This window comes from Staurois parvus, unplaced genomic scaffold (genome assembly GCF_062004578.1).
Source record: "Staurois parvus isolate SC_StPar_1 unplaced genomic scaffold, SC_StPar_1.0 ptg001330l, whole genome shotgun sequence".
NCBI lineage: Eukaryota > Metazoa > Chordata > Amphibia > Anura > Ranidae > Staurois > Staurois parvus.
The window spans coordinates 263,357-289,982 of NW_028319126.1; the positions used below are offsets into that span (position 1 = coordinate 263,357).

At 43.9% G+C, this 26,626-nt stretch overlaps 1 protein-coding gene across 15 annotated transcripts in view; it reads left to right on the forward strand.

Moving 5' to 3' along the window:
- Positions 1-26,626, forward strand: part of NRXN3 (neurexin 3) — a 454,309-nt gene that overhangs the window by 129,364 nt on the left and 298,319 nt on the right. For all 15 annotated transcript variants that reach the window (XR_016308255.1, XR_016308253.1, XR_016308254.1 and 12 more), the window contains one exon: positions 24,153-24,272. Coding sequence is in view for 12 of the 15 variants with exons in the window: in XM_089661377.1 (XP_089517503.1) it covers positions 24,153-24,272 (120 nt within the window). In the remaining 3 variants the exon portion in view is untranslated. The remainder of the gene's footprint in view (positions 1-24,152; positions 24,273-26,626) is intronic.

Consider the following 26,626-nt stretch of genomic DNA (forward strand, 5'->3'; position numbering starts at 1 on the left):
GCTGTACGCGCCACGGCCGCCGTTCGGGGCTGTACGCGCCACGGCCGCCGTTCGGGGCTGTACGCGCCACGGCCGCCGTTCGGGGCTGTACGCGCCACGGCCGCCGTTCGGGGCTGTACGCGCCACGGCCGCCGTTCGGGGCTGTACGCGCCACGGCCACCATGCTTTGCTTTACAGAAAAAATGAAATGGCATGTTGCACTCGGCAGGAAGTAAGCGTGGCTCACTCAAATAAATGGGGCACAGTAGGCCAACTTTTCCAGGAAGCAAGCTGGGGAACCAGGAAGAACCAGGAGGAGGAGAAGCTCTGTGTAGTAACTGGTTGCCCTGGGCATTGCAAAGCTGAGCATGCTTGAGAAAGGGGTTCCCCTCCCCCAAAACGCATTGTCATGCCCATTCTTGTTGTGTATGACGTCATCATGGTAACAGCCACTGTGGACTGAACGGAAGTAACTCAAGGCCGCCTTGGTGGCTGTGATGACATCATACAACATGACTGCACGTGACAACATGTTTCAGGGCAGGGAGCCATTTTCTCAAGCTTGCCCAACTATGCAGTGGCCACTAACTGGATTATACACAGAGCTTCTCTTCCTGCAGGTTCTTCCTGGTTTCAGTTGCCTGACATCCCATCAACACAGAAGGGCTTTCTGCCACACCGCAACCCACCTATCCGTTCTCCCCGGACCCTGCATTCACTATATCTGGTCTCCCCGGACCCTGCATTCACTATATCTGGTCTCCCCGGACCCTGCATTCACTATATCCGGTCTCCCCGGACCCCGCATTCACTATATCCGCTCTCCCCGGACCCCGCATTCACTATATCCGCTCTCCCCGGACCCCGCATTCACTATATCCGCTCTCCCCGGACCCTGCATTCACTATATCCGGTCTCTCCAGACCCTGCATTCACTATATCCGCTCTCCCCGGACCCTGCATTCACTATATCTGCTCTCCCCGGACCCTGCATTCACTATATCCGCTCTCCCCGGACCCTGCATTCACTATATCCGCTCTCCCCGGACCCTGCATTCACTATATCCGCTCTCCCCGGACCCTGCATTCACTATATCCGCTCTCCCCGGACCCTGCATTCACTATATCCGCTCTCCCCGGACCCTGCATTCACTATATCCGCTCTCCCCGGACCCTGCATTCACTATATCCGGTCTCTCTGGACCCTGCATTCACTATATCCGCTCTCCCCGGACCCTGCATTCACTATATCCGCTCTCCCCGGACCCTGCATTTACTATATCCGCTCTCCCCGGATATACACTTTCACACACTGGTATTGACTAGTATCCCAATGTTTCTCTTCTCCCTCAATTTTTCTCCATAACTAATGTGACCCCAGCACTGACAGAGAAGGGCAGGGGAGGGTCAAACTAGGATGCTGTGCAGGCAGCTGACATCCTCCTTATCAACTGATGATGTCCTTGGTTGTCAGGATGCCGGAGGCTAGAAGGTCGTAATGGTGCACAATGAAAACCTGTGGCCAGGGGCAGACTGACCATTTGGAAACTCGGACACTGCCCAAGGGCCCAGGTCAGTAAAGGGCCACATGAGATGCCCCTGGTACCTTTTTCATAGTCTTTTTTGAGTTTGGGCAAGGACACAGGGGCCCCATGATCCCCCTATTGCCCGGGGGCCCCATGAGTTGTCAGTCCACCCCTGCCTGTGGCTTTGTGTAACCAAAAGGTAGGCTTGTTCCACCCGCTGGCTTGTCTGCAATTTTTAGACATTTTGCCAAGGCACCCCTGAAGAAACCTCAAGGCACCCCGGTTGAGAAAGGCTGTCCTAGAGTCCTGCAGATGCTTTTACGTTTCGAGGGTGCCCCCTCTTCATTAGGGGCTCTAGTAAAGAGGGGGCATCCTCGAAACACGTTACTATCCTCTTGGTCCATCTGGAGGTACACTACCAGTTCTTGTTGATCTTTTGGAAATTTGTGATGGGCTTGACTATATTGTTTGTGAGTCCACTACTACTTCTTCTTAACTAAATGGTGTGTTGGTTAATGCATGTGGCTGGTGCATCCACTACATTTGTTTTTTTCATGCATGGTGCTTAAGGATTCCTCAGCCTGAGCTGGGCGACAAGGCCAAATGGAAGACCATGACCTTGGTTACCAAGAAAAAAAGAAACGGTTAAGACAAGTAAATATAATATACCTTCTTATTACAGGCAGCACAGTTGCTAAATGGTTAGCACTTCCGCTTGGCAGTACTTGGGTTGTTGGTTTGAATCCCAACCACAGCACCACCTGCCTGGAGTTTGCATGTTCTCCCTGTGCCTGCGTGGGTTTCCTCCGGGTACTCCGGTTTCCTCCCACACTCCAAAGACATGCTGGTAGGTGAATTGGCTCCTGTCTAAATTGGGTATGTATGAATGTGAGTTAGGGACCTTAGATTGGACGCCCCTTGAGGGTTAGGGATTGATGTGAATATATAATATATATGTAAAGTGTGGAGTACATTGACGGCGCTATATAAGTACCTGAAATAAATAACAAAATATTACTATTGCTAGCTGCATGACGATTACAAATGGCTCCTGGTGAGCGAGAGATTAAGTTCCATTTAGGAAAAAAACAACTTCACATGCAGAAAATCATCTACTGACTAGCTAACCTTCCTTCTCCTAAATTTTCGTCATTCCCATCCCCTGCCTGCACCAAGCTTAGGTCTGACTGTATTATAATCAGGGGAGGAGTGACAACTCATGGGGCCCCCGGGCAATAGGGGATCATGGGGCCCCGGGAAATAGGGGATCATGGGGCCCCTGTGTCCTTGCCCAAACTCAAAAAAGACTATGAAAAAGGTACCAGGGGCATCTCATGGGGCCCCCTACTGACCCCGGGCCCTCGGACAGTGCCTGAGTTTGCAAGTGGTCAGTCCGCCCCTGATTATGATGTAGATGAGGTGAACTCCAGGCAGAAGGCTAAATTCACAGATGAAATACATATATTGGAGCTGCTTAACCTGCCCAAGGACTTGTGGGCAGCACAGTGGCTAAATGGTCAGCACTTCCCCCTGGCAGTACTGGGGTCGTTAGTTTGAATCCCAACCACGGCACCACCTGCCTGGAGTTCGCATGTTCTGTCTGTGTGAGTTTCCTCTGGGTACTCTGGTTTCCTCCCACACTCCACACACATGCTGGTAGGTGAATTGGCTCCTGTGTAAATTGTCCCTAGTATGTGTATGTATGAATGTGAGTTAGGGACCTTAGATTGTACACCCCTTGAGGGTTAGGGACCTTAGATTGTACACCCCTTGAGGGTTAGGGACCTTAGATTGTACGCCCCTTGAGGGTTAGGGACTGATGTGAATGTACAATATACAGTGGGGCAAAAAAGTATTTAGTCAGCCACCAATTGTGCAAGTTCTCCCACTTAAAAAGATGAGAGAGGCCTGTAATTGGCATCATAGGTAGACCTCAACTATGAGAGACAAAATGAGAAAAAAAATCCAGACAATCACATTGGCTGATTTGGAAAGAATTTATTTGCAAATTATGGTGGAAAATAAGTATTTGGTCACCTACAAACAAGCAAGATTTCTGGCTCTCACAGACCTGTACCTTCTTCTTTAAGAGGCTCCTCTGTCCTGCACTCATTACCTGTATCAATGGCACCTGTTTGAACTTGTTATCAGTATAAAAGTCACCTGTCCACAACCTCAAACAGTCACACTCCAAACTCCACTATGGTGAAGACCATAGAGCTGTCGAAGGACACCAGAAACAAAATTGTAGACCTGCACCAGGCTGGGAAGACTGAATCTGCAATAGGCAAGCAGCTTGGTGTGAACAAATCAACTGTGGGAGCAATAATTAGAAAATGGAAGACATACAAGACCACTGATAATCTCCGTCGATCTGAGGCTCCACGCAAGATCTCACCCTGTGGGGTCAAAATGATCACAAGAACGGTGAGCAAAAATCCCAGGACCACACGGGGGGACCTAGTGAATGACCTGCAGAGAGCTGGGACCAACGTAACAAAGGCTACCATCAGTAACACACTACGCCGCCAGGGACTCAGATCCTGCAGTGCCAGACGTGTCCCCCTGCTTAAGCCAGTACATGTCCGGGCCCGTCTGAAGTTTGCTAGAGAGCATTTGGATGATCCAGAAGAGGATTGGGAGAATGTCATATGGTCAGATGAAAGCAAAATAGAACTGTTTGGTAGAAAAACAACTCGTCGTCTTTGGAGGAGAGAGAATGCCGAGTTGCATCCAAAGAACACCATACCTACTGTGAAGCATGGGGGTGGCAACATCATGCTTTGGGGCTGTTTATCCGCAAAGGGGCCAGGACGACTGATCCATGTACAGGACAGAATGAATGGGGCCATGTATCGTGAGATTTTGAGTGCAAACCTCCTTCCATCAGCAAGGGCATTGAAGATGAAACGTGGCTGGGTCTTCCAACATGACAATGATCCCAAACATACCGCCCCGGCAACGAAGGAGTGGCTTCGTAAGAAGCATTTCAAGGTCCTGGAGTGGCCTAGCCAGTCTCCAGATCTCAACCCCATAGAAAACCTTTGGAGGGAGTTGAAAGTCCGTGTTGCCCAGCGACAGCCCCAAAACATCACTGCTCTAGAGGAGATCTGCATGGAGGAATGGGCCAACATACCAGCAACAGTGTGTGCCAACCTTGTGAAGACTTACAGGAAACGTTTGACCACTGTCATTGCCAACAAAGGATATATAACAAAGTATTGACATGAACTTTTCATATTGACCAAATACTTATTTTCCACCATAATTTGCAAATAAATTCTTTCCAAATCAGCCAATGTGATTGTCTGGATTTTTTTCTCATTTTGTCTCTCATAGTTGAGGTCTCCCTATGATGCCAATTACAGGCCTCTCTCATCTTTGTAAGTGGGAGAACTTGCACAATTGGTGGCTGACTAAATACTTTTTTGCCCCAATGTATATGTAAAGTGCTGCGTAAACTGATGACGCTATATAAGTACCTGAAATAAATAAATAATATTTCTGTCAATCCAGTCCTGAGATTTACACAGTTCCGCCACACAGCGCAGCCATATCTGGTTTTTCTCTCTGCCGCCGTTCAGTAACCCCTACAGGTCTTGTCCTTCCCCAGCTTGTGATTGGATAGTGAAGGAGAAGCAGCAAAGTGATGAGCTCATCTCTCTGTTACTCTGCTTTCTCCCTTTCTTGCTTATCGTTAGCACATGAGCACTGCACCTCAATGGATTGGCGCCTTGTGCTGCTTCCCTCTATCCCAGTCTCAGCTCTGCTGTACAGGAACTGAGGGAGGCTGATATCAAGTCAAACTGAGGTGATTTAGTTGCTTTTAAAAATACAGCCTTGAGCCTTCTCTTTAGTCTTGCACGGTTGTACCGGCAGAAATGGCTTTCTCTGATTTCCCTGCACACTGTGAGCTTCTCACAAAGTGCATTAGAAGCTGCAGTGAGTCAGATAGAGCTCCGCCTTCTTTCCTGGCTGGAGGACATCCAGCATCATCTAGCACTTCTCTCCCCAGCCTGACCCGCCCCTTTTATTCATTACATTTTAGTTTTTCCAAATATGGAGGCTCGTCATCACATGAGGGCGTTATCCTGGGTTGGTTTGCATACAAATACAGTCTGTCTAGGACCGCCCACTCCTCCTCCTGAAATACACAATCAATGGCATTTTGATAATTGCTCCCAAGAACCAGCCCACTGCTTGCATTAGAGCTGAGTGCTTGAGAGGAGTACTGGGGCAGGGTGCTGGGATGTTTTCAAGAAAGCTATGTACAGCACCCTGCTGGCCCCTCCCACTAGCAATGATCTGCCTGCATTGCATAGAGAAGCATGGAGACCAAGTGATGGCACTACTCGGTCCAAAATAAGGAATGTAATGAAAATGGAAAGGTTTTATATAACCACTTCCTGTCCAATGTACATAAACAGCCGGACAGGAGCAGTGCAGGAGCGAGTGGCCAATAATAAGCGGCCTCTGCATTCACTGCCTGTGTGCGCTCCCTGGGAGCACGCGGCACCGCGATCCGGTGCCCAACACAGCGGAACACCGATCGCTGTACGAGACCTCTATGTGAGGTTCTGAGAGGTCCCGATTCATGTGATCACTGATTGGCCAATCAGTGACCACATGAATAGTAGTAAGCAAGATGTCACTTCCTGAGATCATTGCTTACTACTTGTGAAATCTGTGAATGATCACAGGGATCACATAGTACAGGGCTACTCACAACAGCCTTGTACCATGTGACAAGCTGTGACCAATCACAGCTCACACAGTATTTCTCAATGGCTGCAAGAATGCAGCTAGAAACAAGGAGAAATGATTGCTTTTACAGTCTTCATGGGTGTAAAAGCAATCAGTGTAAAAAAAGAAAAAAAATCTTCATCACCCCCCACAAGTAGTACAGTGTCGCTATGGTGACACTGTACTGCTACAGTGACAGTATGTTAAAAAAAAAAACAAAAAACATAAATAATAATCTAAAACATAAAGTAAAAATGTTTTTGAAAAATTATAATTTTTGGTTATAATGGTTTTCTAAAAAGATAGATGAATACATTTTGGCCAAGATCTATGAAGAAAGATTATTTATTTGCAAAATTGTATAAGAAAAACACTTTTTTTCAAAATGTTTGGACTTTTTCATTTATATAGCAAAAAAATAAAAAGTCCAGTGGTGAGTAAATACCACCAAAATAAAGTTTTATCTGTCTCAAAAAAAAAAAACAAACTAAAAAATTCCTATAAGTACAGTGTTGCATGACCGCACAATTGTCATTCAAAGTGTGATAGTGCTGAAAGCTGAAAATTGGCCTGGGCAGGAAGGGGGGGGGAAAGTGTCCGGACTTGAAGTGGTTAAAAATGTCATTAGCATGTTCATGATTGGCAGGGAAGGCAACATGTAAGTTTTAATGAATACACCTGCAGGCGTTGGTGTCTTTTTAGCTTTCTGGAGTTTATATTTATAAGTACAAATTTAGGATTCAGTAATCATGTAATGTAACACACAAATCCATTCTTCTGTATTTCAAAGACAAGCGGTGTAAATCTCAGGAGGAGTTATTTCCCTTTTTCCGGATTCTGCATTTCGGTATTAGAATGACGGCGTATTGTGACAGTTCTGAATCCTATTTTGTATCATTTCTCTCCCAGACATTTATAGGTAATTAGAGCCCTCATCTCTGCAAGTCCCACCGGACTCCAGCAGGCTTTTATCATAAGAATAGTCAAACAGGTGTCTTCAGGTTGTTTTCATTGTACTAATATACCTGAAACACACGCATCACGTACCTGCAACACACGCATCACGTACCTGCAACACACGCATCACATACCTGCAACACACGCATCACATACCTGCAACACACGCATCACGTACCTGCAACACACGCATCACGTACCTGCAACACACGCATCACGTGCCTGCAACACACGCATCACGTGCCTGCAACACACGCATCACGTGCCTGCAACACACGCATCACGTGCCTGAAACACACGCATCACGTGCCTGAAACACACGCATCACGTGCCTGAAACACACGCATCACGTGCCTGAAACACACGCATCACGTGCCTGAAACACACGCATCACGTGCCTGAAACACACGCATCACGTGCCTGAAACACACGCATCACGTGCCTGAAACACACGCATCACATACCTGAAACACATACGCATCACATACCTGAAACACATGCATCAGATACCTGAAACACACGCATCACATACCTGAAACACATACCTGAAACACATACGCATCACATACCTGAAACACATACGCATCACATACCTGAAACACATACGCATCACATACCTGAAACACATACGCATCACATACCTGAAACACATACGCATCACATACCTGAAACACATACGCATCACATACCTGAAACACATACGCATCACACACCTGAAATACACACGCATCACATACCTGAAACACACACGCATCACATACCTGAAATACACATCAGATACCTGGAACACACACATCAGATACGGGGGGGGGTGATTTACTACAGAAGTGGCGGCCGCTCACTGAGCAAGTGGATTAAGTTTTATTGTGAGATTCAAAGAATACGACAGTACTGAGCTTTGGCAACCGGAATGTTGTAAGCATGAAGTCGGATTCACACGGTGCGATTACTTGCGTGCCCCATGCTGGGCTGTGTTTTGCCAGTGCAGGAATGCACAATTGTTGCGTGCATTCCCATTTCAGTCCCATAGTTATCTACTGGGACACGCAACTGCACTGACACAGCCACTGTGTCCCAATATGACACGCAGATGCGAGTCCCCGAACACACGTAGGATGAGTTCAGGGTCCCGCACCTTCATGGATGTCATATTGGGACACAGCAGCTGTGTCTCAATAGATAACTATGGGACCCCGGCACATGCATGCAACACATTTGCATCCCTGCGGCGGCAAAACACAGCACTGCATGGGACCTGCAAGTAATCACCCCATGTGAATGGGTCCTTAACAACATGGTGAGTCTGTTAACCGCTTTGACGCTCACACCTGTTCACCCCCCTATGGACCAGAGCAATTTTTTACATTTCTGCTATGGTTCTATTTATTCAGTTATAACTTTGTCATTAAACCCACATCATAGAAAACTATCAGTACATTCCGTTCTGTTCATACTTAGAGTCACTATAGGATTTGTTTTCTGTATTCTGTGAAATAACCTGGTTGATCCTCCTGTTTTCTCTCCCCCTCCTGTCCATGTCCCTACTGCATTAAATTTCCTCCCTATCACATCTAAAAAGCCCATGTGACTATAGAGCAGGGGCAGACTGACCATTTCAAGCACTCGGGCACTGCCCGAGGGCCCGGGGTCAGTAGGGGGCCCCATGAATGCACCTGGTACCTTTTTAATAGGCTTTTTTGAGTGTGGGTAAGGACACAGGGGCCCCATGATCCCCTATTGCCCGGGGGCCCCATAAGTTGCCAGTCCGCCCCTGCTACAGAGCAACATAGTGGTAAATGACAGCCCTCCCTCTTCCTCCATGCCCACTAACCAGCTGAACACATTGGGAGTGGGATATTACATTTTGATTGATGGAGGCTTCACCTTCCTGGTTTTCTAAGAGACAGGTTGGAGGGAAGTGACACAGTCTGTATTCGTCAGAAATATGCCCACACAATGTTATTGCCAACAAATAATAAAGATTTGATTTCAAATATATATTTGTATGACGATATAAAACCGTTTATTGATAATAATTTCTTTTTACCCTGTATCCCAAAGGCTGTTCTTTTACATTTTTATTTTGAACATGTGACCAGCAGCAGAGTACTAGAATCTCCTCCTGCCACTTTTTCCCTGCAGACAGGCTGAGATAGAGCTGGGCAGGGGCGGACTGACAACTCATGGGGCCCCCGGGTAATAGGGGATCATTGGGTCCCTGTGTCCTTGCCCAAACTCATAAAAGCCTATGAAAAAGGTACCAGGGGCATCTCATGGGGCCCCCCACTGACCCCGGGCCCTCGGGCAGTGCCCGAGTTTCCAAATGGTCAGTCCAGCCCTGGAGCTGGGTCATGTGACAGCTGCATATCGATTAGAAAAAAGGTTGTTTTTGGTTTTTTTTTTAATAATTCGAGAAATGGATCATGTAAATGAAGCAATGTGTGTTTAGTATCACTTTAAGATGAAAAAAAAAACAGTATATGTATTACCTTGTTAACGTGGAAGTAAACCTTTAATAAAACTTACCTGTACGTACTGTAATTATCCTAAACATGCACCATTTAGGAGATATTTACTGTAGAAATGCCGGTGATGTCACCAGTCAGGGGCGGACTGACAACTCATGGGGCCCCCGGGCAATAGGGGATCATGGGGCCCCTGTGTCCTTGCCCAAACTCAAAAAAGCCTCTGAAAAAGGTACCAGGGGCATCTCATGGGGCCCCCTACCGACTCTGGGCCCTCGGGCAGTGCCCGAGTTTCCAAATGGTCAGTCCGCCCCTTTCACCGATACATGCGCACTGCCGAAACTCCCTTTGCGCTTGCGTGGGAGTGACGACATCGCGGCCCGGCCAATCAGATGGCCGCAGCTCACGAACCCGGAAAGAAGACTGGGTGAATATGGTAGCTTTGGGTGACAACTCTCTGCTGGGGGGCTTCGTTTTCAGGTAAGTCTTTCATAATGTGCTAGTATGTTATGCATACTAGCACATTATGCTCTTAACTTGCAGGGAGAAGATTTTTTTTTACAATTTTTCTTTCACGGTTTACTACCGCTTTAAGTAAAAACAAGGCTTTATTTTCATTTTGGCTTGCAACAATATTTTTTTTTTTGCAATCCTTCGACGAAACGCAAGAAAACTAAACAAAACACACACTTTTTTTTTTTAGCAGTGTTCATTTAAAAAATACATTATGTTACTGCACATTAAAAGTGCCCATTTTATCCTGTAATTCGTCCTGTTTAAAATGACCCTAAAATTATGATTCCGGTACAAAGCACTGCGAAGTTACTTATAAAGTGTTTTGTTGGTTTTTGGTTTTTTTTTTTTGTTTTCAATTTTGTGCTTTTTTCAATGGCAGATGTCTAAATATATGTTAAATGTGTAGAAATATTAACAAACAAAACAAAGTAATGGCTAATACAATAGAAAATCAGCAGGAAAATAATAGCTGGAGAGAAGGAGAATAAGGAGTTAATTAGGGCTGATTTGAGCAAACAAAGGGTTAATAAGGGTTAAGAAGGAGGTTAAACAGAGAAATGTTATTAATTTTTTTTTGTTTTACCTGTCAGGTTGCTTTAACTGACATCATTTGCAGATCTAAGTTCATCCCTTTTGAGCTGCAGATGAATGAACAGAATGATACAAATGTAACTATAGGTTACACCATATCTTAGTATATTCTCCTCTGAGCAGTGTTATTTATAAACACTGATCCACTTTGGTTTTTTGTTTTGTGTTTTTTTGACAGCTACAGCTGCCAACACCTTTTTGCAGTATGCAGTAATGCTGGCTTTGAGAGGAGGGGGATCCCCAGCAGCAGGGCAGAGAGACTGGATGTGCTACGCATGTAATTTGTACACTGATGGCATTTTTTTGGGTGTGTGTAGCACGGCCCAAGTCTGAGACTAGTTAACAGAAAAAAAAAAGGAATGGATTTTTCACATTAACCAATATGCCAAATAAATATCCATTATGTAGCCCTACAATATCAACTACACCCAGGCTTGGGGCTGATTTATTATTATTATACGGAATTTATATATATAGAATTTTTTTACTTGTCAGGTTGCTTTAACTGACATCATTTGCAGATCTAAGTTTATCCCTTTTGAACTGCAGATGAATGAACAGAATGATACAAATGTAACAATATGTTACACCATATCTTTGTATCTCCTTTGAGCAGTGTTATTTATAAACAATGATCCATGTTGGTTTTTGTTTTTTTGACAGCTACAGCTGCCAACAGCAGTAATGCTGGCTTTGAGAGGAGGGGGTCCCCAGCAGCAGGGCAGAGAGACTGGACATGCTACATAAGTCCTGTGTACATTGATGGCATTTTTTGGGTGTGTGTAGCACAGCCAAAGTCTGAGACTAGTTAAAAGGGAAAAAAAAAGGAATGGATTTTTCACATTAACCATTTTGCTTGAGGTGATTGTAGCCGTATTAGTGCATTTGCAACAGAAACAATTGAGTACTGTTACTTTTTTTATTTGCACTAACATACAATTTTGAGGACAAGCTTTCGGGGTATGTCCCCTTCTTCAAAGTCCAAGCAGTACTATTACAAATCACAAAGTTTAAGCAGAATGTTAGAAGGGATGAAAAAAAAAAGGCTACAGATAAGATACAGCAAAAGCGAGGGGGGGAAGGGGGGGATACTACACTCACACAGAGGGAGTCAAGCTTCAGCTAATAGTCATAAAACTGTCGGATAATGATTGAGGAATCCCATGTCCAAGTTAAGGCCGTTATCTCTTGTGTCAAATAGAATTATCCAACCAGCGAGTTGAACAAAAAAAAATAGCCAATTCCCCCATCCACACATTCAATGTGGTTGGGGGAATCCCTCCGGTTGAGCTATTGTATTCTGCTGTCAGGGAGCCCTCCCCACCGGAAGAATACATTAATCAGTGTTGCCAGTAAAAAAACCTGACAAGCTGGTTGTACACAAGTCGATCAATTTATGTACAGCCAGCTAGCCCATACATAGATTGAAATTCAGCCAGTCTCTGCTGAACCGGACAAACTTCGATCCGTGTATGACTGGCTTAAAGCTGAGTTCCACTCACACTGTAAAAAAATAAAAGCAGCTACAAAAACTGTAGCTTCCGACTTTTAAAAAAACAGCCACTCACCTGTCCCACGATCCCGCGGTGCCCCCGCCGCAGCCAGTTTTACCGGCAGTCCTGTATTCCAGGCCCCGGCATCTTCAGTGTGGGCAGCTTGCGGCTTCAAAGGCGAGTGCCCACTGCGCAGGCGCGAGAAGCGCTGTGCTTCCTGAATGGCCCCGTTGTCTTCTGGGATCTGTCATGAGTCCCACTAGACTTCGGGGAGGGAGGGTAGGAGGACAACTTCTGCTTCCGATCGCCTAGGCGATTGCAGTGGAAGTGCGAGCGGGTACCTTTCAGTTTCGGGTACCCGCTCCCCAAAGGTGCCAATCCTTAATGGGGAGCAGGGGACCAATCTTTAAAGCAGAACTCCCTTTTGGGTGGAACTCCGCTTTAAGATAGCAGTGAGTTTCTCTTTGAACATAATGGGTTGATTTACTAATGGCAACTAGGCTGTGCACTTTGCAAGTGCCGTTGCTTCCTGGAAGGACACTTGCTCCAGAACTTTGTAAATAAAGTGAAGTTCTGCTGACTTCCATCCTATCATGTGCAAGCAAAAGGCTGTTGTGGTTTGTTTTTTGTTTTGTTTTTTTATATTTTTCAATGCATGGGATTGGGAATTCTCTCCAAAGTGGCACTTCACCTCATTTGCTAAGCTCTGGAGAAAATGTCCTAGCAGAGTGCAACGGCACTTGCAAAGTGCACAATCTATTTGCCTTCAGTAAAGCAACCTCACAGTCTGTTCATTTACCGTTTGACCGCCTGAAAATTTACGGTGAACATTTTCCAGGCTCTGGCAATTGTTAGCCTTGTGACCTAAAAATATATGGACAAGCAAACTGATTTTTGATTCTGCCAAGTGAATGATAGTAAATAAGGGGGACATTTATTTATTTATTTCAGGTACTTATATAGCACCGTCAATTTACGCAGTGCTTTACATATATATTGTACATTCACATCAGTCCCTAACCCTCAGGGTGCGTACAATCTAAGGTCCCTAACTCACATTCATACATACACATACTAGGGACAATTTAGACAGGAGCCAATTAACCTACCAGCATGTCTTTGGAGTGTGGGAGGAAACTGGAGTACCTGGAGGAAACCCACGCAGACACGGAGAACATGCAAACTCCAGGCAGCTGGTGCCGTGATTGGGATTTGAACCAACGACCTGAGTACTGCCAGGTGGAAGTGCTAACCATTTAGCCACTGTGCTGCCCCAACATGGGAACAGTTTGAATAACTAGTCATGTGTGAGGAAGTACAAATGAGCAGGATGTTTTTTTTTTTTGGTAGCATGCAGTTATTTGATGGAAGTGACAGCTTTGTCTTCTTTACTAAGCTTTTTGAACTTTCGCTTTGCTCTGTGAGCAGTCTGTAATCCTTTAGTAATTTAACTGCAGTGTGGCCTATGAGCTGGCGGGGCATGGTTGATACATGGTCTCTGCTCAGATCTCTGCTCTGGTCTCTGCTCTGGTCTCTACTCATATCTCTGCTCTGGTCTCTGCTCTGGTCTCTGCTCTGGTCTCTGATCTCTGCTCTGATCTCCGCTCTGGTCTCCGCAGTTATTTGATGGAAGTGACAGCTTTGTCTTCTTTACTAAGCTTTTTGAACTTTTGCTTTACTCTGTGAGCAGTCTGTAATCCTTTAGTAATTTAACTGCAGTGTGGCCTATGAGCTGGCGGGGCATGGTTGATACATGGTCTCTGCTCTGGTCTCTGCTCTGGTCTCTGCTCTGGTCTCTGCTCTGGTCTCTGCTCTGGTCTCTGCTCTGGTCTCCGCTCATCTGTTGCACAGAACACAAGCCAGACGTTTCTGAGGCATACATGTAGATATTTTAAACACAGCCTAAGATCACCACCTCTCTGCTATCACCTGTACGTTGTTATGCTCAAAGTTCTACAGCCGGGACATTTTTTTACCTTAATTCCCTGTTCAGTGAAAGCAGAGTACGCCATTCCAGTGCAGGAGAGGAGCCGGTACAACTGTGCAAGACCGACGGGAAGGCTGGAGGTCAGATTTAATCCCCTCACCCATATTTCACCTACACAGGATGAACTACGTTTTCAGATTTGTGAACCCGAGTAGTTCGACCCCCAGATCTTGCTTATCAATATATTCCCCCAATAACATTTCTCACATTCCTGATACGCCAATTATTTATGAAGATGTGAAGTCCCAGCACTCAGGAACACTGAATTCTGCTTATTCCACTTTTCTAATAATTCTGTTTTTCCAGGGAAGACTGTCTATACCCAGCACCCACACCGAAAGCCAGCCAATGGAGCCGTACATTTATATCATCTCTCTGTTCCCACAACTTCAAAGTACGAGTCCCACATACAAGCAACAAAAATATTATTCAAATGACATTCCATTGGTAGTGCCAAAATATTCAACTGAAACAACATTAAACTCAGACAAAAATGGCGGAAGAATTCCAAGAATTTCTCACAACGTTTCACATTGGCACACACTCTTACCTCTCATACAGGCTTTAGGTGTAACCCTAGGTAGAAGTCAGTCTTGGTATCTCCATGTCATGATGTCACGCCCCATACATTGTGGAACTGGAGAAAGTACAGAGAAGGACAACCAAACTGATAAGAGGCATGGAGGAGATCAGCTATGAGGAAAGATTAGAGGAACTGAATTTATTCTCTCTTGAGAAGAGGAGATTGGGGGGGGGGGGGATATGATCAACATGTATAATCATAAGGGGGGATATGATCACCATGTATGATACAAAATGGGGGGGGGGATATGATCTCCATGTATAATACATAAGGGGGGATATGATCTCCATGTATAATACATAAGGGGGGATATGATCTCCATGTATAATACATAAGGGGGGATATGATCACCATGTATAATACAAAATGGGGGGGGGATATGATCTCCATGTATAATACATAAGGGGGGATATGATCTCCATGTATAATACATAAGGGGGGATACGATCACCATGTATAATACATAAGGGGGGATACGATCACCATGTATAATACATAAGGGGGGATATGATCACCATGTATAATACATAAGGGGGGATATGATCTCCATGTATAATACATAAGGGGGGATGTGATCTCCATGTATAATACATAAGGGGGGATGTGATCTCCATGTATAATACATAAGGGGGGGTGTGATCTCCATGTATAATACATAAGAGGGGATGTGATCTCCATGTATAATACATAAGGGAGGATGTGATCTCCATGTATAATACATAAGGGGGGATGTGATCTCCATGTATAATACATAAGGGGGGATGTGATCTCCATGTATAATACATAAGGGGGGGATATGATCTCCCATGTATAATACATAAGGGGGGGTGTGATCTCCATGTATAATACATAAGGGGGGATGTGATCTCCATGTATAATACATAAGGGGGGATGTGATCTCCATGTATAATACATAAGGGGGGATTTGATCTCCATGTATAATACATAAGGGGGGGATATGATCTCCATGTATAATACATAAGGGGGGATATGATCTCCATGTATAATACATAAGGGGGGATTTGATCTCCATATATAAATACATCAGTAGTTTATATAGTGAACTCGGTGTAGTTATTCACCCTGAGGTCATCACAGAGGACAAGGGAGCACTCTTTACGTCTGGAGGAAAAGAAATTTAATCTCCAAACATGGAAAGGTTTCTTCACAGTGAGAGCTGTGAAAATGTGGAATAGACTCCCTCAAGAGTTGGTTCTGGCCAGCTCAGTGGATTGCTTTAAAAAAAGGCCTGGATTCTTTCCTAGATACACAGAATATAACTGGATATAACATTTATAGATAAATTTGATCCATGGAATATCTGATTGCCTCTCTGGGGATCAGGAAGGAATTTTTACCCCTGCAGGAGCAAATTGGATCATGCTTTGCTGGGATTTTTTTTTTTTGCCTTCCTCTGGATCATCTGTGGGTATAGGATTATAACTTTTTTTTTTTTAAATGGTTGAACTGGATGGACTTTTGTCTTTTTTCAGCCAGACTAACTATATAACTTTGTAACTATGTAACATACTGTCATAACTAGAGCCTTGCCCCTTGCTCTTTTTATGTCATGACACGGCTATCTTGACCTACTAACTAAACATTCTGCTGTAGCCTCTGAGGATAGACCCATAGTAGAAGGGCATTCACTAGAAACTTCACAACTCATAGACTGGGCAACCATGGGGCACAATTACACTGCCCAAGCAAGAGGCTCATGTGGCAACATAGCCTAGTCAATATTGGATAAACTAACCTAACCATCCTATTACCTCCAACAACAAGTATGCCAAGAACAGACATACATAAAGCCAGTAAGAAACACAATGCAAACCTGTTGGTTCCATTCCAACTTGCACAACAAATTCCAGGTTCCCACATTGGTCATTCTAACTTGCAGAACCGAAAGGGGTAAATCCTGCCAACCAAAGACATATAAAATCAAGGCCACTGATAGAGCAGGTAGAGCTGTACTGGACCCAGACCCCATCCTGCCTGGGGTAAGAGAGGGGACACTTTAATTACCTTTGTATGCATGCACAGTAATCCCATGAGCCGTGGCTCCCAACAATAAATAAGTTTCCTGGTGTGACGCAACACGGTCCCCGACCCCTGCCCTTCTCACCAACTCGTGACCAAAGGACCAGCCAATCTCACACCGCGCTGTCACTTGCGTAAAAATGCCACTCTCAGCTGTGCCATGCACAAAAATTTTGCAGCTCACGGGACTACAATCTATGTGCCAGCAGCCTGAGAGCGATTGTTACTGGGTCGAGTTAATTACGCAATTAACCCTTCACACTGCCACCACCACCTTTTTTACAGAGATGGAGGAAACTCACAAATCTTAGCAATAACACTATGATTTTAGCATAAACGTCTGCAACACACACTGTCACCACAGACAGGGATATTCAGAGGATTATTATCTACAGTAGCGCTCTTCAAGAGACAGGGATTCATTAGCTTGCATTGAAAAGCTTTAGAGACACTTCAACACTTTTCAAAATAGGGTTTATTACTAAAAAGGTCAAAATGGTGCAGTTAAAATATTTACAGAAAGGGATGTTACAAAGCCATAAAGAGAACAATAATGCAACAGAGAAATAAAAGAAAGGAGTTTAGAAGGCAGAATACTTGCAAAGTCCTGGTTTTAGCAGAGTCCAATTGTCCGAGCAAAATGTTGCCTTGGCTCTCAAGTCCATGAGATGTTTCTTGGTTGATGTTAAACGAGAGTTCCCTTACTAAATCTGGTCAGTCTCTTTTCCATGATATCAAAGGAGTGTCGCCTGAGAACAACTGACAAATCATCCTGTTTAGTGGATGGGTGCTTGGAGGTCACCAAATTTATGACCAAGTCCCAACTACAGTTTCATACTAATATTAATAACTTCCTATATGTGCAGGTGGTATTCTAGTAACTGGCAGATTAATATTCAGAATTATATTTTAAACCCAGGGATACCAAACACAGCATACCTTTGTCACTCAGGAGGGAAGAGACTGCTTTCTTCCATTTCCTATGTGCTAACATAGTCATGTATGACCTTGATCTGTTCGGTATCATATTCCCTATTCAAATATATACCTAATATTAATGTGCCCAGTTCCTGTTGAATTCTATGAATTGTATGTGGAATTGTTACATGTGGAATAGACGTTTTATGGCACTCTGTGCATTGCTAGAGCTTTAATGGCCTAACAGGTCATTTTTTGATGCTTGACTGAGTTATTATTGTTTTATGATAGGGCAGAGGAAAGTGTTTTCATGGTTCTTGAAAACAGACATCCTGCCAAGACTAATTAGCGGTTTACAGCTCTGGAGCTGGTTTCTATTGGTGTTTTAATTAAGATAAGAGACTCTTTTGAAGTTTGTTACAACTTACAGCTACACATTCCAGTTTCAGAAGGAAGGCTGTTGCGTACAGCTTCCATATCTCTATTGTGCATAATCGTTACACTATCAGTTCAGCAGGTGGGACCAGAGACAGAGGTGACTATATACTCATTTTTAGGAGTAGGCAGAGTAAGCCCCATGGCAGGGACTATTACTGCATGTTGATGAGGACAAGGACTTCTTCCCTATAATCCTGGCCCTGTGGTTGTGGAGGTCTGCAGGTGGGGGCTTATCAGAATCTATAATAGTTGCTAGGGATGTGGCGAGCTGCAGCACCTGCTGCTACCTTAGGAACCATTGACTGTTGGCTCATTAATACCCAAGGTGGAGAGGGGTTGGGGCCCTGTCAAGCAGGCATTATGGGGCCCCACAATTTATAACAACAGCCCCGAATATAAGGAAGAGCTTAAAAGACTACTTTATATGCAATATATTCCATTTATGTCTTCTGATATTCTGCTATAAAATAACTCAGTGATAACTATACGTTAGATGTTCGTAGCTATTGGCAATTGGTTACTGTGACAGAACTCCTGTCTCCCCGATTGGGTGATTCCATCAGAGAACTGCTTTCTCACTGCTGGGACACAGGAACAAGGTAATTTAGCTGGGCATTGCACCCAAGAACTATGCGACACTAGCTCAGGTGCAACTGGAACCACTGTATTGAACAGAAATACCGATTTCTATACCCTTCAGGGATAGGGGCAGTCCCAACCTGAACAATAAATCAAATATTAAACATTAACATAAACACATAAACATCCTACAATGGTATGGTAACAAGGTAAAGTGGACATAATATTAATCACATCTCCAGGAGATCTAGCAGGCAGGCAGAAACAATAGGAGACTCAATTACCTCAATAACAATGGGAATGCACACTTAGGAGGGAGAAAGACAGTAAACACATAACACCTTAATAAACATATCAGAGCAAGAGTCCTCAGCATCAGATTGTTTTGAGCTGAGCCCACCCAGACAGTCTGGAGCCTACATAGGAATACACAAAGTACATTACACATGCTGTCTTTGAGGTGTCTGGACCCCACTTGTGCTAGCTGTCCATCATGAGACAAAACTCACACAATATTCTAACAGTCTGAAAAAGTGGAATTAATTTATCTTCATAGATTACTTGAATGAGATTGTTGATAAATATTTCTGTCCCAAAAAGAGGAGCTTCTCCAACCCACTTCACATGAAGGCCACCATATTTCCTCTTACCATTAACCTGTACGAGATTATTATTATTATACCTTCCCATCCACTCCAGAAGGGAAGATTTATTGTCTTTATGCAGAGAATTATTCCAAGCCTCGCTGTCAGCGTTCATCATGTTGTTGTCCATCATTAGAGAATGATCTGCTCTCTCCATGGGCCATAATCAGTGGGTAAAAGGTTAACCCCTAGTCCCCTCCAAAAGCCCCTGTCCCGGTTGGGTTTGTCACAGTTACAAAAGCTCAAAGAAAATGTTATATGACGTATCAGTTCAGAGGCAGCCCAATCAGAGACCCCCATGGCCGCACACACACACTGCCAACCCCGAATTGATGGTCTGGTGGAATCTTTTATGGATATATCAACAAAGCCAACAAGACCACAATGGAGCTTTATATAGCTTAGAGCCATAAGTCTGACCACATTGTCTAACATGATTGGTTGAAGTAATATATCTCCACCTTTTATGAGCCAATCAAGATGATCTAATATGTATTAAAATTTAGAAAGCTCATACAATGGTTGCAGAAGCAGAATTATTATTATTATTATACAGGATTTATATGGCGCCAACAGTTTGCGCAGCGCTTTACAATATAAGGGAGACAGTACAATTCCAATACATTTCAGTACAGAAGGAATATGAGGGCCCGGCTCGTGGAGCTTACAATCTAAATTAATTGGTATCTGTGTCCAGCACAGTCACCAGGTTACCCCAAAGCATTTGGTTTGAAATTTGCTACTAATTTAGCTGCTAGGTGAAGCTTACTCCTTGAATTAACGTTACCCTACATATATTTAGGCCTCATTCACATATGTTGCTGGAATGTCTCTTTGCTTCCTGTTCTTATGATAACCAATATGGAAGCCTTCCCAATGGAAGCCCAGACAACAGTAGACTAAACAATAGTTTAGATTGAGGTTCTACTTTAATTATTGGTGCAGAAATTGTCCATTGGGCTGGTATGTAATCATTTTATTTTCAAATTCTAAAAGGGAACATCCAGATTTGGACAGCATCAGGTTACCCTTGGGGTGTCTGTGGGCATCTTCAGACCTGATCAGACACGCACAGCCTACAGATCTGTAAAATTAGGTGTTGTCCTGGCAGTTGTTTTTGCCTGATAGTCTGTTGGTTCATAGATTGATATTCCTATAGAACAGCTTTTTTCACCCAGGGTTTCTCCAGAGGTTGCTAGGGGTTCCTTGAACAAACGAGCAACGTCTGCCTCTCGAATAAGTGACCACTGATGCTAATGCTCTTAGTAGATATCTGTAAGAGGGAATTCTTCCTAATGACCATCACGCTAAGGTATCATGACCTGTAGATGTAATTATTAGCAGGGGTTTCCTGAGACTGTAATGTTCCTTCAAGAGTCCTTCTTGGTAAAAAGGTTGAGAATAGCTGAGATATGATATGAGCATTAATTTGTTCATGTCTGTAAAAAAAAGAGAAGGGTAAATTGTTGGAAGGTATAGGATAGCAATTTTTAACGTGTTGTCCATTTTGAATTAAGTGCTTAGTTTTCAGTTCAGCGAGGAAGAAGAGTGCTAATTCTCACTGGTGGTTGCCCAGTATTCTTGTGTATCTAAGAGCAAGAGTTGGAAAAGCTTTAGAGCAGGAGTCTGGGAATTGGGCCTCGTTTTCTGTGTTCCCTGGCTTTCAACTACTTTACATGCTTCTAGCACCCAACAAATGCCTCCCTTGGAAGAGGACTGACAGAGTCACATATTCATCTAGTGTTTAGGGCTACCTGTAAGGTCCAAACCAAATTCCAGCTTTCCACGTGCCTCCAGTCGAAGTTACTCCTTGGTGCTCTATCCCAAATTTGACTTTACTCCTCCCTTCCAATCATTTGTGAACATATTTAGGTCACTGAGAATACCAGGAAAGGCTAGCATGTCAGAGAGTTAGACAGAACTTTGAAAAATGCAAAATTCCAATATGTAGACAAGTGGATGTTGTAATAGTCCTTCATAGATGAAATCCATTGTCTCCAGTCATGATCAGCGTGGGTTTTGGGACAGACAACAAAAGTTTTCTTTGTCTATTTGTGCCCTTAATTTGTCTTGCTCAGAGGCTCTTCAGTGCGAGACATCAAACTTTCTATGTTCAAACCAAAACTGGAAGTAGTGTCATTGTTTAGTTACAATTTCCAGAATAGCATTACAGTTCATAATTTCTATAGATCCTCCTAATCTCCAGATTATACAGAATTTTCCATCTGTCTTCATGATGGTGCAGACCAGTTTCTGTAATCCAGTGTGTTTAAATACATGGAGAAACTTCACACACCTTTGTGTATCTATGGAAGTTTGTAAACTCTCTGCGCCCAAAAGATTTTCTTTCTTCACAGGAGACCATGCCTAGCCACTTATCTATGGTCTGGTCACTAAGAACCCTCTGCTCCCTGATTCCCAACTGACACCATGCCTGTTATGGGCAGCTTGTAAATATGTAGTTAGATGTAATTGGGAGACCCTGGTGGTGTAATTACTGAAATTCCAGTTTGACTGACGAACTGCGTTGATGTAAATATCTCTTTTATTAACTACTTATGTTTTTTTTTACTTAGCCATTGGACATAGCATCCTATTTCCAGGGAACCCATCTTTTATGGGCTTCTCTGTTGAGTGAAATGTTTGGGAATACCTTCTACTCTCAGTATGGCACATACAGTATGTACTGTATGTCTTAGCATTCTCTACAATTTGATGCCAATCTACTCTGTCATTTTCAAACACAACATATACATACTGTAATGTCGCTAGTAATGTTTCCCTAAAAATATTAGTTCAGCCTTTCTCAAGCAGGCTTACAGGTAAGTATCTGCATACACCATTGATCTTTTTAGCTATCTGTAAATAGGGCATTCTTCCCAATGACCACACATGTAAGGTGCATTCTTGCCAAGATTACAAATCTAAGGAGCAATCTTCCCAGTGACCACCATGCTAATGTACCATGAGCTGTAGATATAGTAACTATGAGCATGGGTTCTTTGAGCTCAGAAAATTATTTCAAGGGTTCCTCCATGCTAAAAAAGGGTAACAAGAGTTGTATTAGTTCATACTGTAATTCTGAGTTGGTATGGAAATTGTGTTTTTAGCACTTGTTTGTAAAGAACCAATAATAATTTGGTGTTGGTGCTTGGTCTGGTTCGTAACATAAAATAGACTTGATGACATTGGAGGTGGAATATACTTGGATTCATGTACACAGGGTCATGTGACAGGCCAGCCAATAAGAACACATTTAATCCATTCTCTGTTCACTTGGTCTGCAATGTCCACCAATAAATCTTGAAGCTCATTGACAGACAAACCAAAACCAGCCAATGGGTAGGGGAACCCAAAAAGGCTAAAATAAAGGGGTCTCTTCTGGGGAAGATGGAGAATGATGCTTGCTTTAAGACTTCTCCATCCCATTACATCCTATTGTCCTTTTTAAACTAAAACTATGAGAAAACAATACTATAAAAAAGCATTCCGTTGCTGACCTCCTGCTAAAAATACCAGTAGGTTGTCATGCTGATCCTCTGACTTGCTTCATTCTTATTTTGCCATGTGCAACAACAATTGTATATGATGCTGTGGCACAGTTCTATCAAGCAAAAGGACTGGGATTACTTGTAAGTACAGTATTAGTGAAAGAAACAATTTGGGGTGTATTTATAGAAAAATAATTGCACAGCCATTCTTCCTGTGAAACTGCATATACATTCATTCTGTGCAAAAGCAAATGTTTCTAGGCTCTTTTCTTTCCAATTTAATGCTCTTAATTAAAAATAGCATGAATCTGAAAAAAATACCACATTATGGCCATTAGATGGAGTTGATGATCAATAAATACTTATTTACTATGCTTGTCGGCTCCATCTAGTGGTCATATTGTGGTATTTTCCTGATTCATTATAAATGAAGAACATTTGACCTGGAGAGAAAAAAGCCTAGCAACCTATAACTTTGCACATTTTTCTAATTGAATGAAATTGCACTGCAAATTTTTTCATCAATACACCCCTTTAAGTCAGACATTTGAAAAGTTATTTTTAGGGCCCTGAGGTTCTTGGGGACCTTAGATCTAGAGGAGGTGACGCCCTGTGTGGATGGCAGGTACAGTATATTTACATGCTCTGTATACAGTCCTTCTGCCCAGGGTGAAGATGTGAGAATTTCCTGTATTGTATCTCGATATTGTTCTGCAGGTGGTGGCTCTGTATTTTGCAGACTGTAACAATGGTAAAAGTATCAAATGTTCATCATTGAGAAATGCATAACTATGACTTATATTTGTACACGTGTGTTCAGTTGTTTCAGCAGATACAGAATCCAGCACTGTGTGATCCTGTCCTGATTATAAGATCTTACCAGATCTCTGTACATTGTAAACAGCCTGACAGTATATGATCAGTTCCCTCTACATTCTAAATTCTGTCCTCAGTCTAATATTCAGTCAGATCCCTCCATATAGATCCCGGCACTTATAATATGTAGTCATGGGATCTGTGCACATTGTAGATCTCAGCACCTTGTGATTATCTCCTGATAGTGTATATTCAGGAGATCACTAAAGATCCCAGCGCTGCCTGGTGATAACGTTCAGGAGTGATCTGCACTGGTGTGAGCTGTCCTGACATTTTGTGTATGTTGTGTCTTCTGACGGTAACATGTCTCTCCCACCGTATGTTAGGTAAGGGGCCAGAGACTCTGTATGCGGGGCAGAAGCTGAATGATAATGAGTGGCACACAGTGAGAGTGGTCCGGCGAGGGAAGACCCTAAAACTGACCGTGGATGATGATGTAGCAGAAGGTGAGCTGTGTGTGGGTCTGTGGGAAGGTAGGGGCAGATGGTGAGGGTGGGTCTCTGGAAAGATGAAAGAACATGATGGGAGTGGGTCTATGGGGAGTTTGGGGGGAGATAATAAGAGATTTATGGGAAGATGAAGGAAGATGATGAGAGTGGGTCTATGGGTTGATGAGGGAAGATTATGAGGGTGGGTCAATGGAAAGATAATAACGGGTGGGTCTATGGGAATATGATAAGGTCAGGTCTTTGGAAGTTGAGGGAAGATGAGTGCTGGACTATGAGATGAGGGAAGATGATGAGGGTGGGTAATTGGGCTGATCAGGGAAGATGATGGAAAGATTATGAGGGTGGGTCTGCAGGAAGATGTGAGAAGATTATGAGGGTGGGTATGTGGGAAGATGAGAAAAGATTAAGAGGGTGGGTCTGTGAGAAGGTGATGAGGGTGGGCCTGTGGGTTGATGAGGGAAGATAATGAGGGTGTGTCTATTGGAAGATGAGGGATGATGATGAGGGCGGGTCTGTGGGAAGATGATGAGGGCAGGTCTTTGGGAAATTGAGTGAAGATGATGAGGGTGAGTCTGTGGGAAGATGAGGAAAGATTAAGAGGGTGGGTCTGGGGGAAAATTATGAGGGTGGGTCTATGGGTTTATGACTGAAGATGATGAGGGTGGGTCTGTGGGAGGATAAGAGAAAGTTGATGAGGGTTGGTATATTGGAAGATGAGGAGGGTAGGTCTGTGGTAAGAAGTGAGAAGATGAGGGTGGGTCTGTGGGAAGATGAGGAAAGATTAAGAGGATAGGTCTGTGGAAAGATGATGAGGGTGAGTCTGTGGGAAGATGAAAGAAGATAATGAGAGCAGGTCTATGGGAAGATGAGGGAAGGTGATGAGAGTGGGTCTATGGAACAATGATGAGGGCAGGTATGTGGGAAGATGAAGGCAAATAATAAGATTGGCCTTATGACTGAAGATGATGAGGGTCGGTTTGTGGGAGAAAATGACAAGAGCAGGTCTGCGGGTAGACAAGGGAAGATAATGAGGGTGGGTGTATAGGAAGACAAGGAAAGATTTTGAGGGTGGGTCTGTGGGAAGATGAAGGAAGGTGATGAGGATAAGTCTATGGAACGATGATGAGAGCAGGTCTGTGGGAAAATGATGAGGGTGGGCCTGTGAAAAGATGAGAGAAGATGATGAGGGTGGGTCTGTGGGAAGATAAGTGGGTCTTTGAGAAGATGAGGGAAAATGACAAATGCGGGTCTGCAGGAAGAATAGGGAAGATAATGAGGGTGAGTCTATGGGAAGATGAAGGGAGACAATGAGGGTGGGTCTGTGGAAAGATGAGAGAAGATGATGAGGGTGGATCTGTGAGAAGATGATGAGGGTAGGTCTATGTAAAGATGGGAGAAGATGATGGCAGGTCTCTGGGAAGATGAGGGAAAATGATGAGGGTGGCTCACTGAGCAGATGGTGAGAGTGGGCCTATGGGAAGATGAGGGTGGGTCTATTGATAAATGATGAGGGTGAGTCTGTGAGAAAAAGGTGAGGGGAAGTCTGAGTAAAGAAGAGAAAGGGGTTTGTGGTAAGATGAGGGAATATGATGATGGCAGGTCTGTGTGAAGATGGGAAAATATGAGGGTAGGTCTGCAGGAAGATGAGGGGAGGTCTGAGGTAAGAAAAGAAGGTGATGAGGGGAGGTCTAGGAGAAGATGAAAGAAGATGAGGTAGGATCATGAGGGCAGGTCTAAGAGAAAGAGAAGGAAGAATATGAGGGCAGGTCTGTGGGAAGATGAGGGCGAGTCTCTGGGAAGCTAAGAATGATAATAAGGGTGGGTTTGTGGGAAGATGATGAGGCCAGGTCTGTGATGAGTGAAGATGATGGGAGTTCTGTGGGAAGATGACAATGGCGGGTCTGTTGACAGATTAGGAAGATGATGGGGACAGGTCTAAGGAAATAGAAGGAAACAAAATGAGGACCTGTCGGTGGAACATGAGGACTGGTCTAGTGGGAGGTGAGTGAAGATGATGAAGGTGGGTCTATTGGAGGGTGATGAGTGTGGGTCTGTAGGGAAATGGGAAGGTGATAAAGGTAGGTCTGTGGGAAGATGTGATGATGAGGGAGACGTGTGCACAAATTTAGGGAAGATAAGGGTGAACCTGTAAGAAGGCAAGGAAAGATGATAAGGGTGGGTCTGTTAAAGTTGAAGGAAGATAATAAAGAACAGTATGTAGAAAGATAAGAAAAGATTATGGGGTTGGGGAGTTGTGGGAAGATTAGGAAAGGTGGGAAGGTGAAGGAAGAAGATGAGGATGGGTCTGTGGGAAGATGGTGAGGGCGGGTCTGTGGGAAGATGGTGAGGGC